Source organism: Aotus nancymaae, unplaced genomic scaffold (assembly GCF_030222135.1).
Source record: "Aotus nancymaae isolate 86718 unplaced genomic scaffold, 86718_ANA_hifiasm-v0.15.2.pri h1tg000008l, whole genome shotgun sequence".
NCBI classification, from domain to species: Eukaryota; Metazoa; Chordata; class Mammalia; order Primates; family Aotidae; genus Aotus; species Aotus nancymaae.
The window spans coordinates 17,653,247-17,678,695 of record NW_026988419.1 but is presented as its reverse complement, the minus strand read 5'-3'; the positions used below and the strand labels follow the sequence as shown (position 1 = coordinate 17,678,695).

At 40.0% G+C, this 25,449-nt stretch overlaps 1 protein-coding gene across 4 annotated transcripts in view; it reads right to left on the bottom strand.

The window, feature by feature from the left end:
• The window catches only part of PECR (peroxisomal trans-2-enoyl-CoA reductase), a 62,422-nt gene that overhangs the window by 35,717 nt on the left and 1,256 nt on the right, over window positions 1-25,449 (bottom strand). For all 4 annotated transcript variants that reach the window (XM_064373012.1, XM_064373010.1, XM_021666912.2 and 1 more), the window contains exons 2-4: window positions 18,636-18,769; window positions 11,335-11,500; window positions 327-408 (exon numbers count right to left, since the gene is read on the bottom strand). In XM_064373012.1, coding sequence (XP_064229082.1) covers window positions 327-408; window positions 11,335-11,500; window positions 18,636-18,769 — 382 coding nt within the window. The remainder of the gene's footprint in view (window positions 1-326; window positions 409-11,334; window positions 11,501-18,635; window positions 18,770-25,449) is intronic.

Sequence of the window (25,449 nt, the reverse complement as noted above, 5' to 3'; positions counted from 1 at the left end):
GCTCACCACAACCTCCGCCTCCTAGGTTCAAGCAATTCTCCTGCCTCAGCCTCCCGAGTAGCTGGGATTACAGGCATGTGCCACCACACCCGGCTAATTTTGTATTTTTAGTAGAGACAGGGTTTCTCCACATTGGTCAGGCTGGTCTCGAACTCCCTACCTCAGGTGATCCGCCCACCTTGGCCTCCCAAAGTGCTGGGATTACAGGTGTGAGCCACCTTGCCCAGCTTAATGATCTTAATCTAAGAAATGTTCCCTATCCCGCTTCCCCCATTCAGAAGAGAAAACTCAAAGACATAGGAATAAAACAATACAAAAATGCTTACGCAGCTAATGGAAATCCAGTTTTAGTAACGAGAATGATATTGACAATAGATCCTCCATGCTGTTTCATCCAGGAGTTGTAAACTGCAGGATAGAGACAAACTCAATCATTAAATTTTTAAACAGCGTCCTGACTCTCCTGATACCTTCTTTCAGCACACTGCCTGTTTGACATGTTTTACATGTTCATTTACATTTCTTTATAAAAAGTTTGACTGAAGTAAAATTTACACACTTTAAGTGTGCAATGTAATGACTTTTAATAAATATATGGAGTTGTGCAACCATTACCACAATTCATCTTTAGAACGTTTCCATCACCCCAAAAAGTTCCTTCACACTCATTTGCAGCCCAGCCCATCCCCAAGCAAACACTCATGTTTCCATTTCTCTAGATTTACCTTTGTATTTTCTGAAAATCTCACGTAAAGAGAATCACACAATATGTGGTCTTTTGTGTCTAACTTCTTCCACTTAGAATCATGTTTGTGAGGTTCATCCATGTTGTCATGTATTAATAGTTCCTTTTTGATTGCTGAGTAGTATTCCATTACACGGATATGCCACATTTATCCATGTATCAGTTGATAAACGTTTGGATAGTTCCACTTTGGGGCAAGTATGAATATGAATCTTTGTGTGGTCATATGTTAACTCTGTTTAGCTTTTAAAGAAACTGCCAAATGGTTTTCCAAAGTGCCCCCACCATTTTACATTCCTATCAGAAATGCATGGGGGGTATAGTTTCTACACACCATTGCTGTCTGATTTTTTGATAACAGCCATTCTAGTGGGTGTGAAGTGGTATCACGCTAGAGTTTTTATTTGCATTTCCCTAATAACTAATGATGTTGATTTATACATCTATCCTATGTCAGTACCACACTGTCTAAAAATCAAGAAATAGTTTTGAAATCAAGAAGCATCAAGTCCTCCAACTTTCTTCTTTTGCAAAATCGTTTTGGCTCTTCTGGGTCCTTTGCATCTCCATATATAGTTTAAGATCACTTTGTTCATTTCTACAAAAATTGACAGGGATTGCATTGAATCTACAGATCAATTTGGGAAGAACCAGCAACTTAACAATATTGAAACTTCTAACCCCAACACTGAATATCTTTACATTATTTAAATCTTCTGTGATTTCTCTCAGCAATGTCTGGCAGTTTGTAGAATACAAGTCTTACACACTTCTTTTGTTAACCTCATCGTTAAATATTTTATTTTATTTTATTTTATTTATTTTTTTTGAGACAGAGTTTCGCTCTTGTTACCCAGGCTGGAGTGCAATGGCGTGATCTCGGCTCACCGCAACCTCTGCCTCCTGGGTTCAGGCAATTCTCCTGCCTCAGCCTCCTGAGTAGCTGGGATTACAGGCACGCGCCACCATACCCAGCTAATGTTTTGTATTTTTAGTAGAGATGGGGTTTCATCATGTTGATCAGGATGGTCTCGATCTCTTGACCTCGTGATCCACCCACCTCGGCCTCCCAAAGTGCTGGGATTACAGGCGTGAGCCACCGCACCCGGCCCAAATATTTTATTATGCTCGAAGCTCCACTTGATATTTGGTACCAATTCCACTCATACAAATCAAGATAATGTTAGAGATGTATCTCCAGTCTCTCTTCAGTAGAAATCTGAATTCTTGGAATTTAAAGATCAGAGAAAATTCAATACTCAATCCTATTAAGGGCTTAAGCAAAAATAAGAATACCTTACCATTATTACTTACTGCTTCCCTGTGAGTTTTTACCAATTCATTATATGTAACAGAAAAAAATAAGGTAAAACCAGTAAAAAGAAGACATAAAATAAAACATATTTTGAATCTAAGACAACTTTTTCACATTATTTTCACATTGCTAAAATTGGGATGCCTTACACTTGGTGGTATCTTACCATTATAAATAGCAGTGTTTTTACTTTCTTAATGGTATATAAAATTATGGTGCATTTCACAATTTATTATGTCTTTGGCTCAGTGAAATACAACAGTTATTTTTAGACAGTATGATCATATACCTAGAAAACCCAAGAGTAGTTTGACAAACTATTAAATAAAGCTGCAAATTATAAGTTAAAGCTATAAGATAAATTTGAAAAAATAAGTTTTCAATAAACCAACGATAGTCCAGCTGAAAGATAAATTGAAAAAAAGAGTCCATTCAAAATAGCAATAGCCATCAAATATATCTAGGCATATAATCTTTATTTAAAAAATGATCTATGTGATAAAAACCACAAACCTTTGCCAAAGGACATAATAATTTATTAATGAAAAGACACGTCATGATGGAAAGATTCAATATTTAAACATGTCAATTATTTCCAAATCATTAAATTTAACACAATCCCAATCAAATTTCTCCAATATTTCTGAGGAAGAAGCTTGAATATAAAATTCCTGTAAAAGAATAAATGGTTCTTGGCCAGGCGCAGTGGCTCACGCCTGTAATCCTAGCACTTTGGGAGGCTGAGGTAGATGGATCACCTGAGGTTGGGAGTTCAAGACCAGCCTGGCCATCATGGTGAAACCCCATCTTTAAAAAAAAAAAAAAGACGGGGGGCAGTTCAAGAAACTTCCTTTTTCGAGAGAGATCCAAGATGGCTGATCACTAGCAGCTCGGGCACCTAGCTCCCAGTGAAAGCGCAGAGAACGAGAGGATGCCACATTTTCAGACGAATATTTGTTGCTCACGGACTAAGAGATTCCCAGCGGAGGAGCCCCACGGGTCGCCAGGGCGACTCTTGTGGCCGGTGCAGTGGTTTAGCTGGTGCCTTAGAGCAGCAGTTCTTGGTGCAGAGTCCGGAGATTCCCGGGCAGAAAAGCACCATCAATCTTAACATCGCTGTTATGGCTGGCGCAGTGGATTGCTCAGATTTCGGCGCTGGGAATCAAAAAGTTGGACGTCCGCTCAGAGACCTAGTTAGAAAATTGGTAATTACAAAGACGACAGAGGGATAAATATATAATGAAGGGAAGAAAGCAGCCTAAAAAGGCAGAGAATACTCAAAATCAGAGTGCCTCTGCCTCTACAGGGGATCGCAATTCCTCATCAGTAACGGAACAAGGCTTAATGGAGAACGAGTGTGTTCCAATAACAGAAGCAGGTTTCAAAATGTGGGTGATAAGAAACTTCTGTGAATTAAAAGAACTTGTTCTAACCCAATGCAAAGAAACTAAGAACCTTGAAAAAAGGTTTGATGAAATGCTAACGAGAATGGACAATTTAGAGAGGAACATAAGTGAATTGATGGAGCTGAAAAACACAACACGAGAACTTTGCGAAGTATGCACAAGTTTAAACAGTCGAATTGATCAAGCAGAAGAAAGGATATCAGAAGTCGAGGACCAGCTCAGTGAAATGAAACGAGAAGACAAGATTGGAGAAAAAAGGATAAAAAGGAATGAGCAAAGCCTCCAGGAAATATGGGACTATGTGAAAAGACCTAATTTACGTTTGATAGGTGTACCTGAATGTAATGAAGAGAATGAATCCAAGTTGGAAAATACTCTTCAGGATATCATTCAGGAAAACTTTCCCAAGCTAGCAAGGCAGGGTAATATTCAACTTCAGGTAATACAGAGAACACCACAAAGATATTCTTCAAGAAGACCAACCCCAAGGCACATAATCGCCAGATTTATTAGGGTTGAAATGAAGGAGAAAATACTAAGGGCAGCCAGAGAGAAAGGTCAGGTTACCCATAAAGGGAAACCTATCAGACTTACAGCAGATCTCTCAGCAGAAACCCTACAAGCTAGAAAAGAGTGGGGACCAATATTTAACATCCTTAAAGAAAAGAACCTTCAACCCAGAATTTCCTATCCAGCCAAACTAAGCTTTATGAGCGAAGGAAAAATCAAATCTTTTGCGAACAAACAAATACTTAGAGACTTCACCACCACCAGGCCTGCTTTACAAGAGCTTCTGAAAGAAGCACTATACATATAAAGGAACAACCAATATCAGCCTTTCCAAAAATATATCAAAAAGCAAGAACATTAACACAATGAAAAATTTACATCAACTAATGGGCAAAACAGCCAGCTAGCATCAAATACCAGTATTAAACTTATATATATTCTAATTGGATAAAAAGCCAAAACCCATCGGTATGCTGCATCCAGACTCATCTTACATGCAACAATACACAAAGACTCAAAACAAAGAGAAGGAGGAAGATTTACCAACCAAACAGAGAGTAAAAATAAATAAACAAAAAGCAGGAAATGGAATTCTCGCCTCTGATAAAGTAGACTTTAAAGCAACAAAGATCAAAAGAGGCAAAGAAGGACATTACATAATGGCAAAAGGATTAATGTAACAAGAAGAGCTAACGATTCTGCAGATCAACGAGACAGAAAATTAACAAGGACATTCAGGACTTGAACTCAGACCCGGAACAAGTAAACTTAATAAACATTTATAGAACTCTCCACTTCAAATACACAAAACATACATTACCACCTCACACTTATTCCAAAAGTGACTACATAATTGGAAGTAAATCACTCCTCAGTAATCGCATAGCATATCATAGGGTTAAATGAAATATTGGTTGGCTGTTTGTTTGTTATTTTCTTCCCTTATTTTTTCCTGACTACATCATTAAGTATAATTATTGGTATAAAAGAGGTTTTCAAAACTCATTACTAAATTGCATTCTAGCCTGGGCAAGAAAGCAATACTCCCATTCTCTCTCTCTTTTTCTCTTTCTTTTTCCTCCTCTTCTTCATTCTTTATTTTCTTTCTTTCTAAAAAAAAAAAAGAAAAAAAAGAAACTTCCTTTGTCTTGAATTCTTTAAAGATCTCTCAACCATCTTTGTTTTCCTATCTTTTCTAAAAAAAAAAAAAGAAAAGAAAGAAAGAAAAGAAAGGAAGAATAAACGGTTCTCTAGAGGGACAAAGAATAGAAGAAAAAAAAAGAGAAAAATAAAGAAGAAATAGGCCTGCTGTGGTAGCTCAGACCTGTATTCCTAGCATTTTGGGAGGCCAAGGTGGATGGATCAGTTGAAGCCAAGAGTTCACTAACAGCCTGACCAACATGGTGAAATCCCATCTGAACTAAAAATACACAAATTAGCTGGATATGGTGGCTCATGCTTGTAATCCCAGCTATTTAGTAGGCTGAGGCAGGAGAGCTGCTTGAACCAGGGAGGCAGAGGTTGCAGTGAGCCGAGATTGTGCCACTGCACTCCAGCCTGGGCAACAGAGGCTTCATCTCTCAAAAAAAAAAAAAAACGGTCATGAATAGCCAAGAAAAGCTTGGAAATAAAAATAAAGCAATATTTACCATATCAAATATTGAAAACCATATCAAACCATTTGATTTTAGCATAATAAAGGAGAATAACCATTTATTTAAATTATTCTACACAGACTTTCTGCTTCTGGACAAATACCACTATATACATAAATTTATTTGTTTCCTATTTCTGAAAATGTCTAGAAGTAATGATTACCCAGTAGTATTGAACACATGTAGTACCCAAGTCTCGCCTTCTAAAAATCGTTCTTCACCAGGAGTGGTGGCTCACACCTGTAATCCCAGTACTTTGGGAGGTCAAGGTGAGAGGATTATTTAAGGCCAGGAGTTCAAGACCAGCCTGGGCAACACAGAAAAACTCTGCCTCTATGAAAAATTTAAAAATCAGCCAGGTATGGTGTCATGAGCCTATAGTAGCAGCTGCTAAGAAAGCTGAAGCAGAGAGGATTGCTTGAGCCCAGGAGTTCTATGCAGCCTTGAACCACTATACTCCAGCTTGGGTGACACAGCAAGACTTGGTCTCCAAAAAATAAACAAACAAACAATAATTATCATTCCCTACTAAAGGGAATTAGTGCTTCTTGGTTGAGCCATGTCAAAAAGACACAGACGCCATACTAGCCAGACAATTAGAACATCAGAAAGAAAATGACAATAATGGCTTAGAAATATTGAATAAAAATAAATTCCATTCATCGATAGTAATGCTTAGGAGGTGGGGCTAGGGAGGTGAAGAGAAAAGGAAAAACTCATCTTTATAAAAGAATGCCAATTGATAAATAAATAAGGAATAAATACAATTTTTAAAAAATCATCATTTTGCATCTACCAAATTCTGAAACTGAATTGGGCAAGGATCAAAAATGGAATCAGCTGGAAGCAGTGTCTCACACCTATATCCCAGCACTTTGAAAGACAGAGGTGGGTAGATGGCTTGAGCCCAGGAGTTTGAGACATAGGAAGACCCTATCCCCTGTCTCTACAAAAAAAAAAAAAAATCAGCTGAGCATGGTAGCTAGTAGCCTAGTAGGCACCTGTACCTCCAGTTACTCAGGAGGTGGGAGAATCGATTGAGCCCAGGTGGTTGAGGCTGCAGTGAGTCACAATCATGTCACGGTACTCCAACCTGGGTGACAGAGTGAGACTCTGTCTCAAAAAAAAAAACGGAATCTAAACCCATTGGATAAAAGTACACAGGAAAACAGAATCTTCACATGGTCTCAAAGTATCATCCACAGATTACTTATGTTTACTAATAGAAAAATATATCTTTACAATAGAAGGTTTTGGTGGTCAGAATCTTCGACAAGTGAAAAAATTTAAGATGACCAATAGCAAAATCACCTTAACTACAGACTTACAGGTGTAATGCAGTAAGAAATATATATACCATATATGAAGGGGTCTTGCCAGAAATATTTAAATAAATACAATCACCACAAAACAATTAGAGAAATCCATCCAGAATTCGGGACATTCTATAAGTCATTGTTGTGAAATATAAAAAGTATGGATTTTCTTTTAGATTACAAGAAACTAAAGAGACATAAATAAATGTAATACATGAATTTGATAACATCTTGGATTTTCTAAAGTGGGAAAACAATTAAGGAAATTTCAATAAGGACTATACAATGAGTGGTTTTATTGAATTACCATTAATTTTCTTAAGTATAATAATGGTATTGTAATTATATAGAAAACATGTCTTTATACTTAAGAGATTATAAATAAAGTACCATAGTATCTGTAATTTCCTTTCAAATTGTTTATTTAAAAAGAGTGTGTGTGTGTGCATGTGCGTGCATGCGTGTAGAGAGAATGAGAAAGAGAGATCATGTAAATTGAAATGCTAGTGCATGGTGAATCTTTTAATTTTTTTTATTTTTTTATTTTTTTGAGACAGAGTCTTACTCTGTCACCCAGGCTGGAGGCGCCATCTCAGCTCATTGCAACCTCCGCCTCCCAGGTTCAAGCGATTCTCTTGCCTCAGCTTCCCAAGTACCTGAAACTACAGACATGCACCACCACGCCCAGCTAATTTTTGTATTTCTAGTGGAGACAGGGTTTCACCATGATGGCCAAGCTGATCTCAAACTCCTGACCTCAAGTGGTCCGCCTGCCTCAGCATTGCAAAGTTCTGGGATTACAGGCATGAGCCATCACACCTGGCAATGCTTGGTGAATCTAAATGATAGGTATATAGAAGTCCATTGTATTATTTCTTCAACTTTCCCACAGATTTAACATTTTTCCAAAAATAAATTGGGGTAAAAATTCCTGTATCAGTAAAATGAATAAAAAAGTCTATAGGAAAGTCCAAAATCATCAATAATTTATATGTGGATTTTTTTCGCAATTCTTTAACAATAGCATATTGTGTCACAGAGTACAAGCTGAAAGAGACTGGGGACTTTAGGCCAGTCATGTTTTGAATCATTTTAATTACATAGGTAATATATGATCATATTAGCAAAAGTAGAAAAGGCAGATAAGCACAAAGAAATAAAAATAATATGTAATTTTACTTCCTAGAGATGTCATACAGTCATGTGTCACAATAATGTTTTGGTCAAAGACAGATTGCATATATAACAGTGGTCCCATAAGATTATAATACCACATTTTTATTCTAGTCTTTCTATGTCGAGATACACAAATACTTAACAAACACTTGATGTGTTACAATTGCCTGTAGTATTCTGTACAGCAATATGCTATCCAAGTTTGTAGCCTAGGTGTGTAGTAGGCTATATCATCTAGGTCTGTGTGGGTACACTCCACGATGTTCATATGACAACGAAATTGACTAATCACACATTTCTCAGAACAAATCCCTGTTGTTAAACAACATGATTGTATTTTGGTATAAATTTTTCCAGAATCATTTATATTCATATATATGCACACATAAGTACATACTATGGTTGGTTTCTGGTTATTTTGAGACAAAGTCTTGCTCTATTGCCCAGGCTGGAGTGCAGAGGCGTGATGTCAGCTCACTGCAACCTCCGCCTCCCAGGTTCAAGCGATTCTCCTGCCTCAACCTCTCCTGAGTAGCTGGGACTACAGGCGTGTGCCACCACACCTGACTAATTTTTTGTATTTTTAGTCGAGACGGGGCTTCCCCATGTTAGCCAGGATGGTCTCAATCTCCTGACTTTGTGATCCGCCCACCTCAGCCTCCCAAAGTGCTGGGATTACAGGCGTGAGCCACCACGCCTGGCCCAAATACATACTATTTTTTTACAGAATTGTGAACATGTTGGATAAAATATTTTATAACTTGCTTTCTTGCAGTGATATCTGGGAGTATTTTTTATGTCAATAAGTACATTTTTATGCCAATATTTTTAATGGCTGCATACTTCTTTATCATACAGATTTATAAAACTTTACTCAACTAATACTTTACTCCAGAATATTTATATAATTTTCAGTTTTTCACGATTATTTTCATGATTTAGAAAAATATAACTTATAAAAACTAAAAACTAAAAGCCCTAATATTCTTTTTTGTTTGTTTTTGTTGTTGTTGTTGTTGGAGACAGAGTCTCCCTCTGTCACCTAGGCTAGAGTGCAGTGGCACAATCTCGGCTCACTGAAACCTTCACCTCCCAGGTTCAAGCAAGTCTGCCTCAGCCTCCCGAGTAGCTGGGACTACAGGTGCATGCCGCCATGTCCAGCTAATTTTTTCTTTTGTATTTTAGTAGAAATGGGATTTCACCATGTTGCCCAGGCTGGTCTCAAACTCCTGAGCTCAGGCAATCTGCCCACCTCGGCCTTTCAAAGTGCTGGAATTACAGGCATGAGCCACCGCATCCTGCCAGCCTTGTATTGTTTAATTCAGTTTGACTAATAAAAGTCATGGCTGAATTTCAATTCTGTAGACTTTTAATTGACAGTTGTTAGCAAGGAATCTTGGATTGGTAAGAAACTGCTGATTTACCTGTTAGAAGGAATGAAAGCATCAAGTTATAAAGCTTGGGTTAGAGACCACCAGTTGTCTCCCAATACTCATTCTCCCTTTCTTCCATAGAAATTGAATTTGTATTAGGCACATAGCTGCCAACCTAAGGACTCTTTCCTAGTTTCTTTTACAGCTAGGTATGATCATTTAGCTGAACTCTAGCTGATGAATGTGAGCAAACATCATGGTGCTACTTCCAGATGGTGCCTGTAAAGGGAATAGGTGACCATTACACTTTTCCCCATTCCTGCTGTCTGGAATGCAAATTCGATAGCAGGAACTGGAGTAGCCTCTTGAATCAGAAAATAAAAACCACAGGTCAAGAACAGTGGAGCAATAAGAAGGATCCTCAGTCCGTAATGATTATGAAACCACCGTATAATCCTTAGACTACCTACCCGTACTTTTTATGTAAGAAAAATAAACTTTTTGTTTCTGGGTTTTTCCACTGGAGCAATCAAACCTGTATCACAACTTAGACAGAGCTTGATTCTCCCAGTTAGGTAGAGATGTCTGCAAGACTTGCAGATACTAAGAATATAAAGCCTAATTCATGCTGGGATGAAGACCCTTTGAGTTAGGGTTGTACTTGTTCTATATTTTTCATCATAAGAAAGACTTAGGGATCTGCCGGGCGCAGTGGCTCACGCCTGTAATCCCAGCACTTTGGGAGGCCGAGGCGGGTGGATCATGAGGTCAAGAGATCGAGACCATCCTGGTCAACATGGTGAAACCCCGTCTCTACTAAAAATACAAAAAATTAGCTGGGCACGGTGGCGCATGCCTGTAATCCCAGCTACTCAGGAGGCTGAGGCAGGAGAATTGCCTGAACCCAGGAGGCGGAGGTTGCGGTGAGCCGAGATCGCGCCATTGCACTCTAGCCTGGGTAACAAGAGCGAAACTCCGTCTCAAAAAAAAAAAAAAAAAAAAAAGAAAGACTTAGGTAGTTTTTAAGGAGTTTCTTGAGTTACCCAACTCAAGAGTTTAGTACTAACCACCCATGAAACATAACCTTTAATCCAAAGACTATGCATGCATGCTAATTAGTTGTTAGAGAACATAGACTCTGTCTCTGGTATTCTCCCCGAATTTATGAATTGGTCCTGCTAAAAGATTTAACAGACTCATTTTTTAATTTTTTTTATTTTTCATTTATTTATTTTTTTTGAGATGGATTCTCACTCTGTTGCCCAGGCTGGAGTGCAGTAGTGCGATCACAGCTTGCTACAACCTCCGCCTCCCAGGTTCAAGCAATTCTCTGCCTCAGCCTCCTGAGTACCTGGGATTACAGGTGCCTGCTACCACGCCCAACTAATTTTTTTGGATTTATAGTAGAGATGAGGTTTCAGTTTCACCATCTTGGTCAGGCTAGTCTTGAACTCCTGACCTCATGATTCACCTGCCTCAGCCTCCCAAAGTGCTGGGATTATAAGTGTGAGTCATCACACCCAGCCAATTCATTTCTTAAAAACAAAATGAGGGTTAGAGTTTTTTCCAATTTTATGAACAACTTTATAGCTAAATTTATGTACAGATCATTAATAATTTTCTCATAATAAATTCCAAGAAACAAAATGATGTGATTGAAGGATATCCACATTTCATAAACATTGCCTATACAGAAATGTACCAATTTACATTCCTATGTTGTAAGTGAGGAAATCTAGGCAATAAATGTTAATAACATGGGGCTTCTGGATCTCTAACAGGATTCCTGAGATCTCTAAATAAAAATATGTTGGCTTGTGGATACCGATGGTACTCACCTGCTTTGCACATGTAGAAGGTTCCCGTCAGGTTGGTCTCAACCACAGCGTGCCATCCCTTAGAACTGATGTGTTCAGCAGGGGAAAGAAACTGGCCTCCTCCATTGTTTACCAAGAAATTGATCTTACCATAAACATCTAAGGTAGATTTGACCAAATTATTCACCTAAAGAAGAACATTGGTTGTGTTAGAAACATTCCAATAAAAAAATAATAATAATATTGGAAGTTATTAAAAGTAAAAGATTAATAGCCTAACTTGTTACCTCACCTGATTTCTTGCTCTAGACAGAGTTTGCAATCTCTCACAGTGTACAGTGACTCCAAGTACCACAATGAATGAATATGCAGCAATGAATAAACCTAAAAATTCTACACCAATTAGTAATGTACCAGTATCCAATATCCACAGATCACAATACTAAAATTGTAATTTTGATGACAAGATATATCCAACGGCCTGGAACACTCTTAAGTAGGGCAGGCCTCAGTTATATATTACTTTGTAAGCTACCAACCCAGAATAAACAGTGATGAAATCAGATTAAAATGAACATTAAAAAAAAAAAGACTCAAAGGGCCAGGCATGGTGGCTCATGCCTGTAATCCTAGCACTTTGAAAGGCCAAGGAGGGTGGATCACCTGAGGTCAGGAGTTTGAGACCAGCTTGGCCAAGATTGTGAAACCCTGTCTTTACGAAAAATACAAAAACTAGCTGGGCCTGGTGGCACGCACCTATAGTCCCAGGTACTCAGGAGGCTGAGGCAGAAGAATCGCTTGAACCTAGGAGATGGAGGTTGCAGTGAGCCCATATTGCGCCTCTGCACTCCAGCCTGGGAAACAGAGTAAGACTCTGTCTCAAAAAAAAAAAAAAGACTTAAAGGGTGAAAGGCCGTCTCTGGCTGAGACCACATTCTTTTTTTTTTTTTTTTTTAATTGCATTTTAGGTTTTGGGGTACATGTGAATAACATGCAAGGTTGTTGCACAGGTGCACACATGGCAGTATGATTTGCTGCCTCCCTCCCCTTCACCTATATCTGGCATTTCTCCCCATGCTATCCCTCCCCAACTCCCCACCCCCCTACTATCCCCCCTCCCCCCCAACAGACCCCCATGTATAGTGCTCCCCTCCCTGTGTCCATGTGTTCTCCTTGTTCAACACCCGTCTATGAGTGAGAACATGTGGTGTTTGATTTTGTGTTCTTGTGTCAGTTTGCTGAGAATGATGTTTTCCAGGTTCATCCATGTCCCTACGAAGGATGTGAACTCCTCCTTTTTAATGGCTGCATAATATTCCATGGTGTATATGTGCCACATTTTTCCTGTCCAGTCTATCATCGATGGGCATTTGGGCTGGTTCCAGGTCTTTGCTATTGTAAACTGTGCTGCAATGAACATTCGTGTGCATGTGTCCTTATAGTAGAACGATTTATAATCCTTTGGATATATGCCCAGTAATGGGATTGCTGGGTCAAATGGAATTTCTATTTCTAGGTCCTTGAGGAATCGCCACACTGTTTTCCACAGTGGTTGAACTAATTTACACTCCCACCAACAGTGTAAAAGTGTTCCTATTTCTCCACATCCTCTCCAGCATCTGTTTTCTCCAGATTTTTTAATGATCGCCATTCTAACTGGCGTGAGATGGTATCTCAATGTAGTTTTGATTTGCATTTCTCTAATGACCAGTGATGATGAGCATTTTTTCATATGTTTGTTGGCCTCATGTATGTCTTCTTTTGTAAAGTATCTGTTCATATCCTTCGCCCATTTTTGAATGGGCTTGTTTGTTTTTTTCTTGTAAATCTGTTTTAGTTCATTGTAAATTCTGGATATCAGCCCTTTGTCAGACGGGTAGGCTGCAAAAATTTTTTCCCATTCTGTTGGTTGCCGATTCACTCTATCGACTGTTTCTTTTGCCGTGCAGAAGCTGTGGAGTTTGATTAGGTCCCATTTGTCTATTTTGGCTTTTGTTGCCAATGCTTTTGGTGTTTTGGTCATAAAGTCCTTGCCTACGCCTATGTCCTGAATGGTTTTGCCTAGGTTTCCTTCTAGTGTTTTTATGGTGTTACATCTTATGTTTAAGTCTTTAATCCATCTGGAGTCAATTTTAGTGTAAGGTGTCAGGAAGGGGTCCAGTTTCTGCTTTCTGCATATTGCTAGCCAGTTTTCCCAACACCACTTATTGAACAGGGAATCCTTTCCCCATTGCTTGTTTTTTTCAGGTTTGTCAAAGATCAGGTGGTTGTAGATATGTTGTGTCGCCTCCGACGCCTCTGTTCTGTTCCATTGGTCTATATCTCTGTTTTGGTACCAGTACCATGCTGTTTTGATTACTGTAGCCTTGTAGTAGAGTTTGATGTCCGGTAGTGTGATGCCTCCCGCTTTGTTCTTTTTGCTTAGAATTGACTTGGCTATGCGGGCTCTCTTTTGGTTCCATATGAAGTTTAAGGTGGTTTTTTCCAGTTCTGTGAGGAAGGTCATTGGTAGCTTGATGGGGATAGCATTGAATCTGTAAATTACTTTGGGCAGTATGGCCATTTTCACGATATTAATTCTTCCTAACCATGAACATGGAATGTTTCTCCATCTGTTTGTGTCCTCTCTTATTTCGTTGAGCAGTGATTTGTAGTTCTCCTTGAAGAGGTCCTTTACGTTCCTTGTTAGTTGTATTCCTAGGTATTTTATTCTCTTTGTAGCAATTGTGAATGGCAGTTCGTTCTTGATTTGGCTCTCTTTAAGTCTGTTATTGGTGTATAGGAATGCTTGTGATTTTTGCACATTGATTTTGTATCCTGAGACTTTGCTGAAGTTGCTTATCAGTTTCAGGAGCTTTTGGGCTGAGATGAGGGGGTCTTCTAGATATACAATCATGTCGTCTGCAAATAGAGACAATTTGACTTCCTCCTTTCCTAATCGAATACCCTTTATTTCTTTTTCTTGCCTGATTGCTCTGGCTAGAACTTCCAGTACTATATTGAATAGGAGTGGTGAGAGAGGGCATCCTTGTCTAGTGCCAGATTTCAAAGGGAATGCTTCCAGTTTTTGCCCATTCAGTATGATATTGGCTGTCGGTTTGTCATAAATAGCTTTTATTATTTTGAGATACGTTCCGTCGATACCTAGTTTATTGAGAGTTTATAGCATAAAGGGCTGTTGAATTTTGTCGAAGGCCTTCTCTGCATCAATTGAGATAATCATGTGGTTTTTGTTTTTGGTTCTGTTTATGTGGTGAATTACATTTATAGACTTGCGTATATTGAACCAGCCTTGCATCCCTGGGATGAATCCTACTTGATCATGGTGGATAAGCTTTTTGATGTGCTGTTGTAATCGGCTTGCCAGTATTTTATTGAAGATTTTTGCATCTATGTTCATCATGGATATTGGCCTGTAGTTTTCTTTTCTTGTTGAGTCTCTGCCGGGTTTTGGTATTAGGATGATGTTGGTCTCATAAAATGATTTGGGAAGGATTCCCTCTTTTTGGATTATTTGGAATAGTTTCAGTAGGAATGGTACCAGTTCCTCTTTGTATGTCTGGTAGAATTCGGCTGTGAAATCATCTGGGCCTGGGCTTTTTTTGGGTGGTAGGCTCTTAATTGCTGCCTCGACTTCAGCCCTTGTTATTGGTCTATTCAGGGTTTCGACTTCTTCCTGGTTTAGGCATGGGAGGAGACTACTGTCCAGGAATTTATCCATATCTTCCAGGTTTTCTAATTTATGTGCATAGAGTTGTTTGTAATAATCTCTGATGATGGTTTGAATTTCTGTGGCATCTGTGGTGATATCCCCTTTATCATTTTTTATTGCATCTATTTGGTTATTCTCTCTTTTCTTTTTTATTAGTTTGGCTAGTGGTCTGTCTATTTTGTTGATCTTTTCAAAAAACCAGCTCCTGGATTTATTGATTTTTTGTAGGGTTTTTCGTGTCTCTATCTCCTTCATTTCTGCTTTGATCTTAGTTATTTCTTGTCTTCTGCTAGGTTTTGAGTTTTTTTGATCTTGCTCCTCTAGCTCTTTCAATTTTGATGATAGGGTGTCAATTTTAGTTCTCTCCTTTCTTCTCATGTGGGCACTTATTGCTATATATTTTCCTCTAGAGACTGCTTTAAATGTGTCTCAGAGATTCTGGTATGTGGTGTCTTCGTTCTTGTTGGTTTCAAAGAACATCTTTATTTCTGCCTTCATTTCAGTGTTTATCCAGTCAACATTCAGGAGAAAGTTGTTCAATTTCCATGAGGCTGTGCGGTTCTGGGTTGGCTTCTGAATTCTGAGTTCTAACTTGATTGCACTGTGGTCTGAGAGACTGTTTGTTATGGTTTCCGTTCTTTTGCATTTGCTGAGGAGTGATTTACTTCCAATTATGTGGTCAATTTTAGAGTAGGTGTGATGTGGTGCTGAGAAGAATGTATATTCTGTGGATTTGGGGTGGAGAGTTCTGTAAATGTCTATTAGGTTTGCTTGGTCCAGGTCTGAGTTCAAGTCCTGGATATCCTTATTAATTTTCTGTCTCGTTGATCTGTCTAATATTGACAATGGTGTGTTGAAGTCTCCCAGTATTAATGTGTGGGAGTCTATGTCTCTTTGTAAGTCTTTAAGAACTTGCCTTATGTATCTGGGTGCTCCTGTATTAGGTGCATATATATTTAGGATCGTTAGCTCTTCTTGCTGCATTGATCCTTTTACCATTATGTAATGTCCTTCTTTGTCTCTTTTGATCTTTGTTGTTTTAAAGTCTATTTTATCAGAGATGAGAATTGCAACTCCTGCTTTTTTTTTGCTCTCCATTTGCTTGGTAAATCTTCCTCCATCCCTTTATTTTGAGCCTTTGTGTATCCTTGCATGTGAGGTGGGTTTCCTGGATACAGCACACTGATGGGTTTTGGCTTTTTATCCAATTTGCCAGTCTGTGTCTTTTGATTGGGGCATTTAGTCCATTTACATTTAGGGTTAATATTGTTACGTGTGAGTTTGGTCCTGTCATTTTGATGCTAGCTGGCTGTTTTGCCCATTGGTTGATGCAGATTCTTCATTGTGTTGCTGCTCTTTACCATTTCGTGCGTTTTTGGAGTGGCTGGTGCTGGTTGTTTTTTTCTATGTGTAGTGTCTCCTTCAGGAGCTCTTGTAAAGCTGGTCTGGTGGTGATGAAATCTGTGAGTACTTGCTTGTTCACAAAGGATTTTATTTTTCCTTCACTTATAAAGCTTAGTTTGGCTGGATATGAAATTCTGGGTTGAAAGTTCTTTTCTTTAAGGATGTTGAATATCGGCCCCCACTCTCTTCTGGCCTGTAGGGTTTCTGCTGAGAGATCTGCTGTGAGTCTGATGGGCTTCCCTTTGTGGGTAACCCGACTTTCTCTCTGGCTGCCCTTAGTATTTTCTCCTTCATTTCAACCCTGGCGAATCTGATGATTATGTGCCTTGGGGTTGCTCTTGTAGAGGAATATCTTTGTGGTGTTCTCTGTATTTCCTGGACTTGAATATTGGCCTGCCTTGCTAGGTTGGGGAAGTTTTCCTGGATAATATCCTGAAGAGTATTTTCCAGCTTGGATGCATTCTCTTCGTCACATTCAGGTACACCTATCAAACGTAGATTAGGTCTTTTCATGTAGTCCCATATTTCTTCTTGACTCTGTTCATTCCTTTTTACCTTGTTTTCTCTAATCTTCCCTTCTCATTTTATTTCATTGAGTTGATCTTCAACTTCTGATATCCTTTCTTCTGCTTGGTCAATTCTGCTGTTGAAACTTGTACATGCTTCGCAAAGTTCTCGTGTTGTGTTTTTCAGCTCCATCAATTCACTCATATTCCTCTCTAAGTTGTCCATTCTCGTTAGCATTTCATCAAGTCTTTTTTCAAGGTTCTTAGTTTCTTTGCATTAGGTTAGAACATGTTCTTTTAGCTCACAGAAGTTTCTTATTATCCATTTTCTGAAAGCTGATTCTGTCATTTCATCACACTCATTCTCCATCCAGTCTTGTTCCCGTGCTGGTGAGGAGTTATGCTGCCTTGTAGGGGGAGAGGTGTTCTGGTTTTGGGTGTTTTCATCCTTTTTGCGCTGGTTTCTTCCCATCTTTGTGGATTTATCCGCCTATTGACTTTGTAGTTGCTGTCTTTCTGATTTTGGTAATTTTAAGTCTGCAGCAGCTGAACTCATAAACCCCCTTTTCTTCTCCCCATGTGTTCTGGCCCAGGGGTTTAGCACTTTATGCTTTTCAGCTGTGTTGCTACCGTTTTCCCTGCCCACAAGGTGGCAGTCTAGTCACACTCAGCCTGCAGAGGCTTCGCTGAGCTGCTGTGGGCTCCGCCCAGCTTCCGTGTGAGCTTCCCTGCAGTCCTGTGGGTGTAGTTAGAACTGCTTCCGCTATGCTGGCCCACCCCTGTAGTGACGGAGTCTCTGTAGTGGCGGGTTGTCTTGGTTACGGAAAATTGCCCCGGAACTGCAGGGTGTTTCCCGATGGAGGATGCCCCTCCCCCACAGAGCTGGACCATCCCGGGTTCAGCCGTGTTTCCAGAGGGGCCCTGTTTGTCCAGTAATCTCTTGGCTTGCCTCCTTGCCACAGCTCCCCTTGCTGGCCCAGAGGGGACACAGTCTCGTTCACTTTGTTCAAGGAGCCGCTGCTCCCCACCGCCCCCCGTGCAGGCCGAGCGGCTGCTCCGGTCCAACCAGCGGCGCTGGGAACCCGGGGAGCTTCTCCGCCTGTGAATCTCCTGGTCTGTGGGCAGTTAAAATCCGCTGCCCTGTGTGCCGCTGCGTCAGCCAAAGCAGCGGCTCTGAGATTCGTGGCACTCCTTTGCCCGGGGGTCTCCTGGCTTGGCTCCCTGCTTCAGCTCCCCTTTCTGGCTCAGAGGGAACTCTGTCTCTCTCGCTCTGCACAAGAAGCCACTGCCTCCCGCTCCAGGGCGTAGGCTGAGCGGCCACTCCGCTCAAACCAGTGGTGCTGGCGACCCGTGGGGCTTTTCCTCCTGTGAATCTCCTGGTCTGCGGGCAGTAAAAGTCCGTCTGGAAATGCGGCGTCCACTCACCCTCTGCGCCTTCTCTCGGAGCTGCAATCCCGACTTCCTCCTAAGTGGCCATCTTGGATCGATCTCGAGACCACATTCTTGCTTCCCTTCCTCTCCTTCTCCAGGGGTCACTGGCTCAGTAAATCATTAACATGAGAATCTCCTTCACAGCCTCTGCTTCTAGTGAACCTTATCTAAGACAGCTATAATAGGAGAACCTGAAGCATAGCCAGGTTTAAGAACCACTACTGCAAACTACAATGAACGAATAAACGATATAAATATATCTGCATTACCTCCTCTTCTTTCCGGATGTTGCATTGTATGGGAATGACTCGCTCCTGGCTTGTGGGAGGTAGGCTGGCCTTCAGTTCATCTGCCACAGATTTCAGTCTCTCAAATTTACGGGATGCAATGACCACATTACTCCCTGAGGAGAAACAGCCAGAGAGCAAGTAAATAAACCGGGACACCAAGAACACATCATACCTTGAGAAGTAAATAGCCAGAGAACAAAAAAATATGACTTCATGAGTCATCCAAATTCCATCAATAATAATATTGAAAAAATATATCATGTGTTCCATTTTTTAAATGTTTTTTTATTTTAGAATCAGGGTCTCACTCTGTTACTCAGGCTGGAGTGCAGAGGCTTGACATAGCTCACTGTAACCTTGAACTTCTCCCAAGATAAAGCAATCTTCCCACCTGGCCTCCCAAAGTGTTGGGACTACAGGCACAAGTCACTGCTCCTGGTCGTGTGTGCTCCTATGTTGTTGGTTTTTTTAAAAAAAAAGATAAACTAGGACTTTTGCTTCTGGACAAGATGGACTAATAGGAACTGAATTTGCCCTCAAGCCTGAATCAACTGAAAAATTGGGTAAGATATATGAAACAACGGTTTTCAGGCACTGGACGTCAAGTAGCACTGGACAGTCATCTCTGGGAGAGTGAAAACAAACATGAACTGAACTTGCCCTCAAGCCTGAATCAAGTAAAAACATGGACAAAATATACGAAACAATGGTTTTCAGGCACCGGATGTCAAGTAGCACTGGACAGTCACCTCTGGGAGAGTGAAAACAAATATGAGCCCTTGTTTGCTGCCTGGTGAGATGGTCTAGACTAAAGCAAAAGAAGGAAACACATTCAGAGAGACCAAAGTCTCCCTGTGGAAGAGATGAAGTTGGGCGTCCCGGCAGCCAAGGTCATGAGACTGCCCAGGGATAGGGAGAAAAGATATACAGAGAGAGAGGAACTCCAGAGTTGTGAAGGGTCTCTCTTGAATCTTCGCCTGAGTACTGATCAATGCTTGGGAATAAATCAAAGAGGAAAGAACCACCAAAAATGGGCAAGGAGATCAAATCCTGGCACTCACACAGCACTGGGAATGGTCGGTGTGCCGACCAGAAAAAAAACCTTTCATGGGGCATTCGGTAAAATACGCACAAGAGGATGGCTTCAGCAGCGAGGCAACATTCACCATAGACTAAAGACTGCTCAGATCAAACCTCTTTTAAAGTATCAAATTGTTTTCAAGTAACTGAACTGTATCTCAGAACAAAGCTCAAGAATATTTATAAGAATGTAAAAATAGTCAACATCCATCAAGGTCAAATTCAGTATCTGGCATCCAACAAAAAAACTACCAGGTATGCCAAGGAGCAGGAAAATAACAGCATATAATAAGGAGAAAAGTCAATTAATAAAAGCAGACCCAGAAATGACACTGATGTTATAATTAAACAGACCAGTGATGAAGAGGAAAATCTTAAAAGCAGCCAGAGAAAAACAACACATTAAGTATAGAACAAGAGATAAAGACTTCTTTCAGAAACAATGCAAGCCAGCAGACAGTGGAACATCTTTACGGTAACTGAAAGCAATGAAAAAGTTTGTGAACCTAGAGATCTTGACCCTGTGAAAATATCTCTCAAAAATGATGGGAAAATAAAGACATTTTTCACACCTATGAAAGCCGGAAAAATTCATCAAAGTGATCTGAACTACAAAAAAGAAGAAAGGAAGTCCTTCAAGGAGAAGGAAAATGATGCCAGATAAAAATCTAAAAATATGCAAAAGAAGAAAGAAACTAAAAATGTTCATTTGTGTGTTTGTTTTTGAGACAGGATCTTATTCCGTTGCCTAGGCTGGAGTGCAGTGGCGGTCTTGGCTCACTGCAGCCGTGACCTTCTGAGCTGCACTGATCCTCCCACCTCAGCCTCCCGAGTAGCTGGGACCACAGGCATACACTGCCATGCCTGGCCAATTTTTTTATTTTTAATAGAGATGAGTCTGGGTGACAGAGTGAGACTCCATCTCAAAAAAAAAAAAAAAAAAAAAACACCACTTTTGGAAATATTTCATGACATTGAAAGTATAAAGGATAAAATATTAAAAGCTAATCCAAACATAGAAGGGAGTAAAACAATTCAACAAGATATAGAAAAAATGCTTGCTCCATATCATAAGGTATACAATGAGAAAGTAAGCACTAATCAAATGACTCTTGACACACTTTTCACATGGAAATTAAACACTTTAATTTTTTAACTTTAACCAAACATTTTAATGGGGTAAAATGTGATATTGTGATATATAAATACATTGTGGAATAACGAAATCAGGCTAATGTATCTATCACCTCTTATATCATTTCTTTAAGAACATTAAAAATCCACTATTTTCGCTATTTTGAAATACACAATGCATTACTATCGCCGTCATGCTGTGCAATAGATAATCAGAACTTATTTCTCCTGTCTAAATGAAACTTTGTACTCTAACAAATATCTCCCCAGTAAAACTGGTCTAGGTCTACTATTTTTTTTTCATTTCCCTATACATGTGTAACTAACAATAAGAGAATTTCTAAGGCTTTGACAAAAATTTTGACGGTCATGAAACACGTGTACTTTTTCCCATTGACTATTTTTGCTTCGCATGGTTTCAGCTTGCACAATCATTGTTACAATGCTACAATGCCATGCAAAAGCAAAGACTACCTATGAACTGTTAAGTGGTTCTTTTACATATATATTTTTAGAGATGAGGTCTCCCTGTGGTGCCCAAGCTGGATTGCAGTGGCTTTGCAGTCTTAAATTCTATGTGAGGCAGTATAGTTATAGACTGTTCTCATCCTAATACAGCATTTAGACCTTCACTGTATCATAATTACCTGTTAACAGTCCGATCCATTCACAAACAAACAAAACAGACATGTATGTGTGTGTGTGTGTGTGTGTGTATACATGTGCATATTAGATTTATAGAAAATCACCAAGAAGAGAATTTAGAAAAAGGGAAGAATGGGTAAAGCTCATTTTTTCTTTTATATACTTCTATACTATTTTAATGTATTACAAACCTCTTATGCTACCTTATAATAAACTAGAAAATTATTAGATATCATCCTTACCTCTCACGCTAAATCATTTGGATAAGGAGTTGTTTCAGCATCAGAGGCTTGTAGCCCAGTATGCTGTGTTCCTGCTTAGGCTAATACTGATCCCTTTCCATCTTCAACTCAGAATAGTATTTTTATTAAGCACCTTCTTGGTCCCTGGTGTTGGTAACAGACTAGTTGGACTAGACTAGATCAAGAAAAAGTGCTGTTGTGGCTCCTAATTTCCACTTGCATTTCCTAATTTCATTTTATCTACTAGACCTACTTTATGTTCTACTGTGGTAACAGAAAGTGAATGATTAACTTGAAGATTAAAAAAAAAAAAAAAGGACCTGATATGAGTTCAACTTGATGTCTTAGGTTTTCCTTGATGAAATCAGGTTTCTCTCCACCTAACAGCACCTCTCAAAGGTACGAAGGAGATCCAATTCTGCCCACAATATCCTGCTTTTGTGAGCTAAAGCTGTCTGTGTCCTCTTAGCAAAATGAAAAGTCAAAACCCTATGAATGTGAAAGACAATACAGTAATCATCATTTAAAAAGTCATGCCGGGCCGGGCGCGGTAGCTCAGGCCAGTAATCCCAGCACTTTGGGAGGCCGAGGCAGGTGGATCACAAGGTCAAGAGATCGAGACCATCCTGGTCAACATGGTGAAACCCCGTCTCTACTAAAAATACAAAAAATTAGCTGGGCATGGTGGTGCGTGCCTGTAATCCCAGCTACTCAGGAGGCTGAGGCAGGAGAATTGCCTGAACCCAGGAGGCGGAGGTTGCGGTGAGCCGAGATCATGCCATTGCACTCCAGCCTGGGTAACAAGAGCAAAACTCCGTCTCAAAAAAAAAAAAAAAAAAAAAAAAAAAGTCATGCCTCAAAATTCATGCCAAAAAAATGTAATTCACACCAAAAAAAACCAAAAAAAACAAAAACCAGTGGCCTTCTAACTAGAGGCCAGGTGCAGTGGCTCATACCTGTAATCCTAGCACTTAGGGAAGCCGAGGCAGGCAGATAACTTGAGGTCTGGAGTTTGAGACCAGCCTGGCCAACATGGGAAAATCCCATCTCTTCTAAAAATATAAAAATTAGCCAGGCATGGTGGTGCATGCTTGTGGTCCCAGCTACTTGGGAGGCTGACATGAGACTCACTTGAACTCAGAGGTGGAGGTTGCAGTCAGATGAGATCACGACACTGCACTCCAGCCTGGGTAACAAAGCAAGATTCCATCTCAAAAAAAAAAAAAAAAAGGCCGGGCGCGGTGGCTCAAGCCTGTAATCCCAGCACTTTGGGAGGCCGAGGCGGGTGGATCACGAGGTCAAGAGATCGAGACCATCCTGGTCAACATGGTGAAACCCCGTCTCTACTAATACAAAAAAAAAAAAAAATTAGCTGGGCACGGTGGCGCGTACCTGTAATCCCAGCTACTCAGGAGGCTGAGGCAGGAGAATTGCCTGAACCCAGGAGGCGGAGATTGCGGTGAGCCGAGATCGCGCCATTGCGCTCCAGCCTGGGTATCAAGAGCGAAACTCCGTCTAAAAAAAAAAAAAAAAAAAAAAAAACGGTTAACATTTTCTTTTTTGCTCAATTTGGGTGTATATAACAATGTTGTGGAAATAGCCATTAACTCTGGCATTAAAAAATGAAGAGGAGAAAGTCATTATAAAAATGACTTTTATGGCCGGGTGCAATGGCTCACGATTGTATATGTTTGTTTGTTTGTTTATTTGTTTGTTTTTGAGATGGAGTCTTGCTCTGTCGCCCAGGCTGTAGTACAGTGGCATGATCTCGGCTCACTGCAACCTCAGCCACCCAGGTTCAAGTGATTCTCCTGCCTCAGCCTTCCTAGTAGCTGGGATTATAGCCACGTGCTACCACACCCGGCTAATTTTTGTATTCTTAGTAGAGATGGGGTTTCACCATATTGACCAGGCTGGTCTCAAACTCTTGATCTCGTGATCCTTGGCCTCCCAAAATGACTCGTGATCCTTAGCCTCCCAAAATGCTGGGATTACAGGCATGAGCCAACACACCCAGCCCTGCATATATATTTCTTTCTTTCTTTTTTTCTTTTTTTTTTTTGAGACGGGGTCTTGCTCTGTTGCCCAGGCTGGAGTGCAGTGGTGCAATCTCTGCTCACTGCAACCTCCGCCTCCCGAGTTCAAGCAATTCTCTGCCTCAGTCTCACAAGTAGTGGGATTACAGGCACCCATCACCACACCCAGCTAATTTCTGTATTTTTAGTAGAGACAGGGTTTCACCATCTTGGCCAGGCTGAGTCTTGAACTCCTGACATCGTAATCCACATGCCTTGGCCTCCCAAAGTGCTAAGATTAAAGGCATGAGCCACCGCACCCAGCCTATATATTTCTTATTAAAAGTAAAATTGGAATGCTATTAAGTTTAGAATCCTGCTTTTCCCAATATATGGTATTCATTTCTCCAAATAAGTCTTCAATAGCAAGACATTTATTTATTTAATGAGATGGTGTCTCGCTCTGTTGCCCAGGCTGGAGTGCAGTGGCATGATATCAGCTCACTGCAACCTCTGCCTCCCAGGTTCGAGTGATTCTCATGCCTCAGCCTCCCAAGTAGCTGGATCTACAGGTGTGCACCACCATGCCAGGCTAACTTTTGTATTTTTAGTAGATATGGGGTTTTACCATGTTGGCCAAGCTGGTCTCAAACTCCTGACCTCAGGTTATCTGCCTGCATCGACCTCCCAAAGTGCTGAAATTACAGGCATGAGCCACTGTGCCAGAACCAATAGCAAGATATTTAAATGGTAACATTATATTTCGTTGTTATTGATTTAAATATTTCCCTCATATTGGACTTTCAGGTAATTTCCATTTTTTCACTACTCAAATACGATTTTCCTTGCATGAAAATCTTTACTTGTTTCTGTTTCCTTAAATAACTGAGAAAGGAATTACTGTCAAAGAGCATGAACATTGTGAACATTGCCCTCCAGAAGGTTTGTAATAATTTACATTCCTGCCTGCCTTGTCACTCCTGTATCAACACTTTAATTTTTCCCAGTGTTTCAAAATTTTGTTAGAAAAATAACATCTTACTGACAGTATTTTATATTTTATTACCAATGAAGTTGATTATTTTTTCATATGTTTCTTGCCTGTCTGTAGTTCTTCTTTTAGAACACTTAGTCCACATCATTAGTCTAATTTTTCTATCAGTGTGTTTGCTTTTTCTCTTTATTTGTAAGAGCTCTTTATATATAAGACTGTTGACCGAGTATAGTGGTGCAGCCTGTAATCCCAACACTTTGGGAGTCAGAGGCAAGGTAGGAGGATCCCTTGAGCCCAGGAGTTCGAGACCAGCCTGGGCAACAGAGTGAGACCCTATCTCAAAACCAACAACAACAATTTATCTGATGTTGTAAACATTTTTCTTCATATGCCCTTAAACTTTATATTTTTATTTAATTCAATGAGGATTTATATCTTCATATAGGTAGATTTATTTATGTTCCCCTTTGTGGTTTATTCTCTCATTTGTGTGTTTACAAAGGCCTTCACCCAAGTTAAGGTAAATATTCAGTATATTTCCTTGCTGGGGTTATGTTAAGAGATGTGAGAAGATACTGTGAGAGACTCCCAGTACGTTTACAACTTTTTCCAGTTAAATGAAGTCTTCCCACGTTTCCCAATCACTCAAATTAAACATATAGAATGGATTTATTTAAATCTGA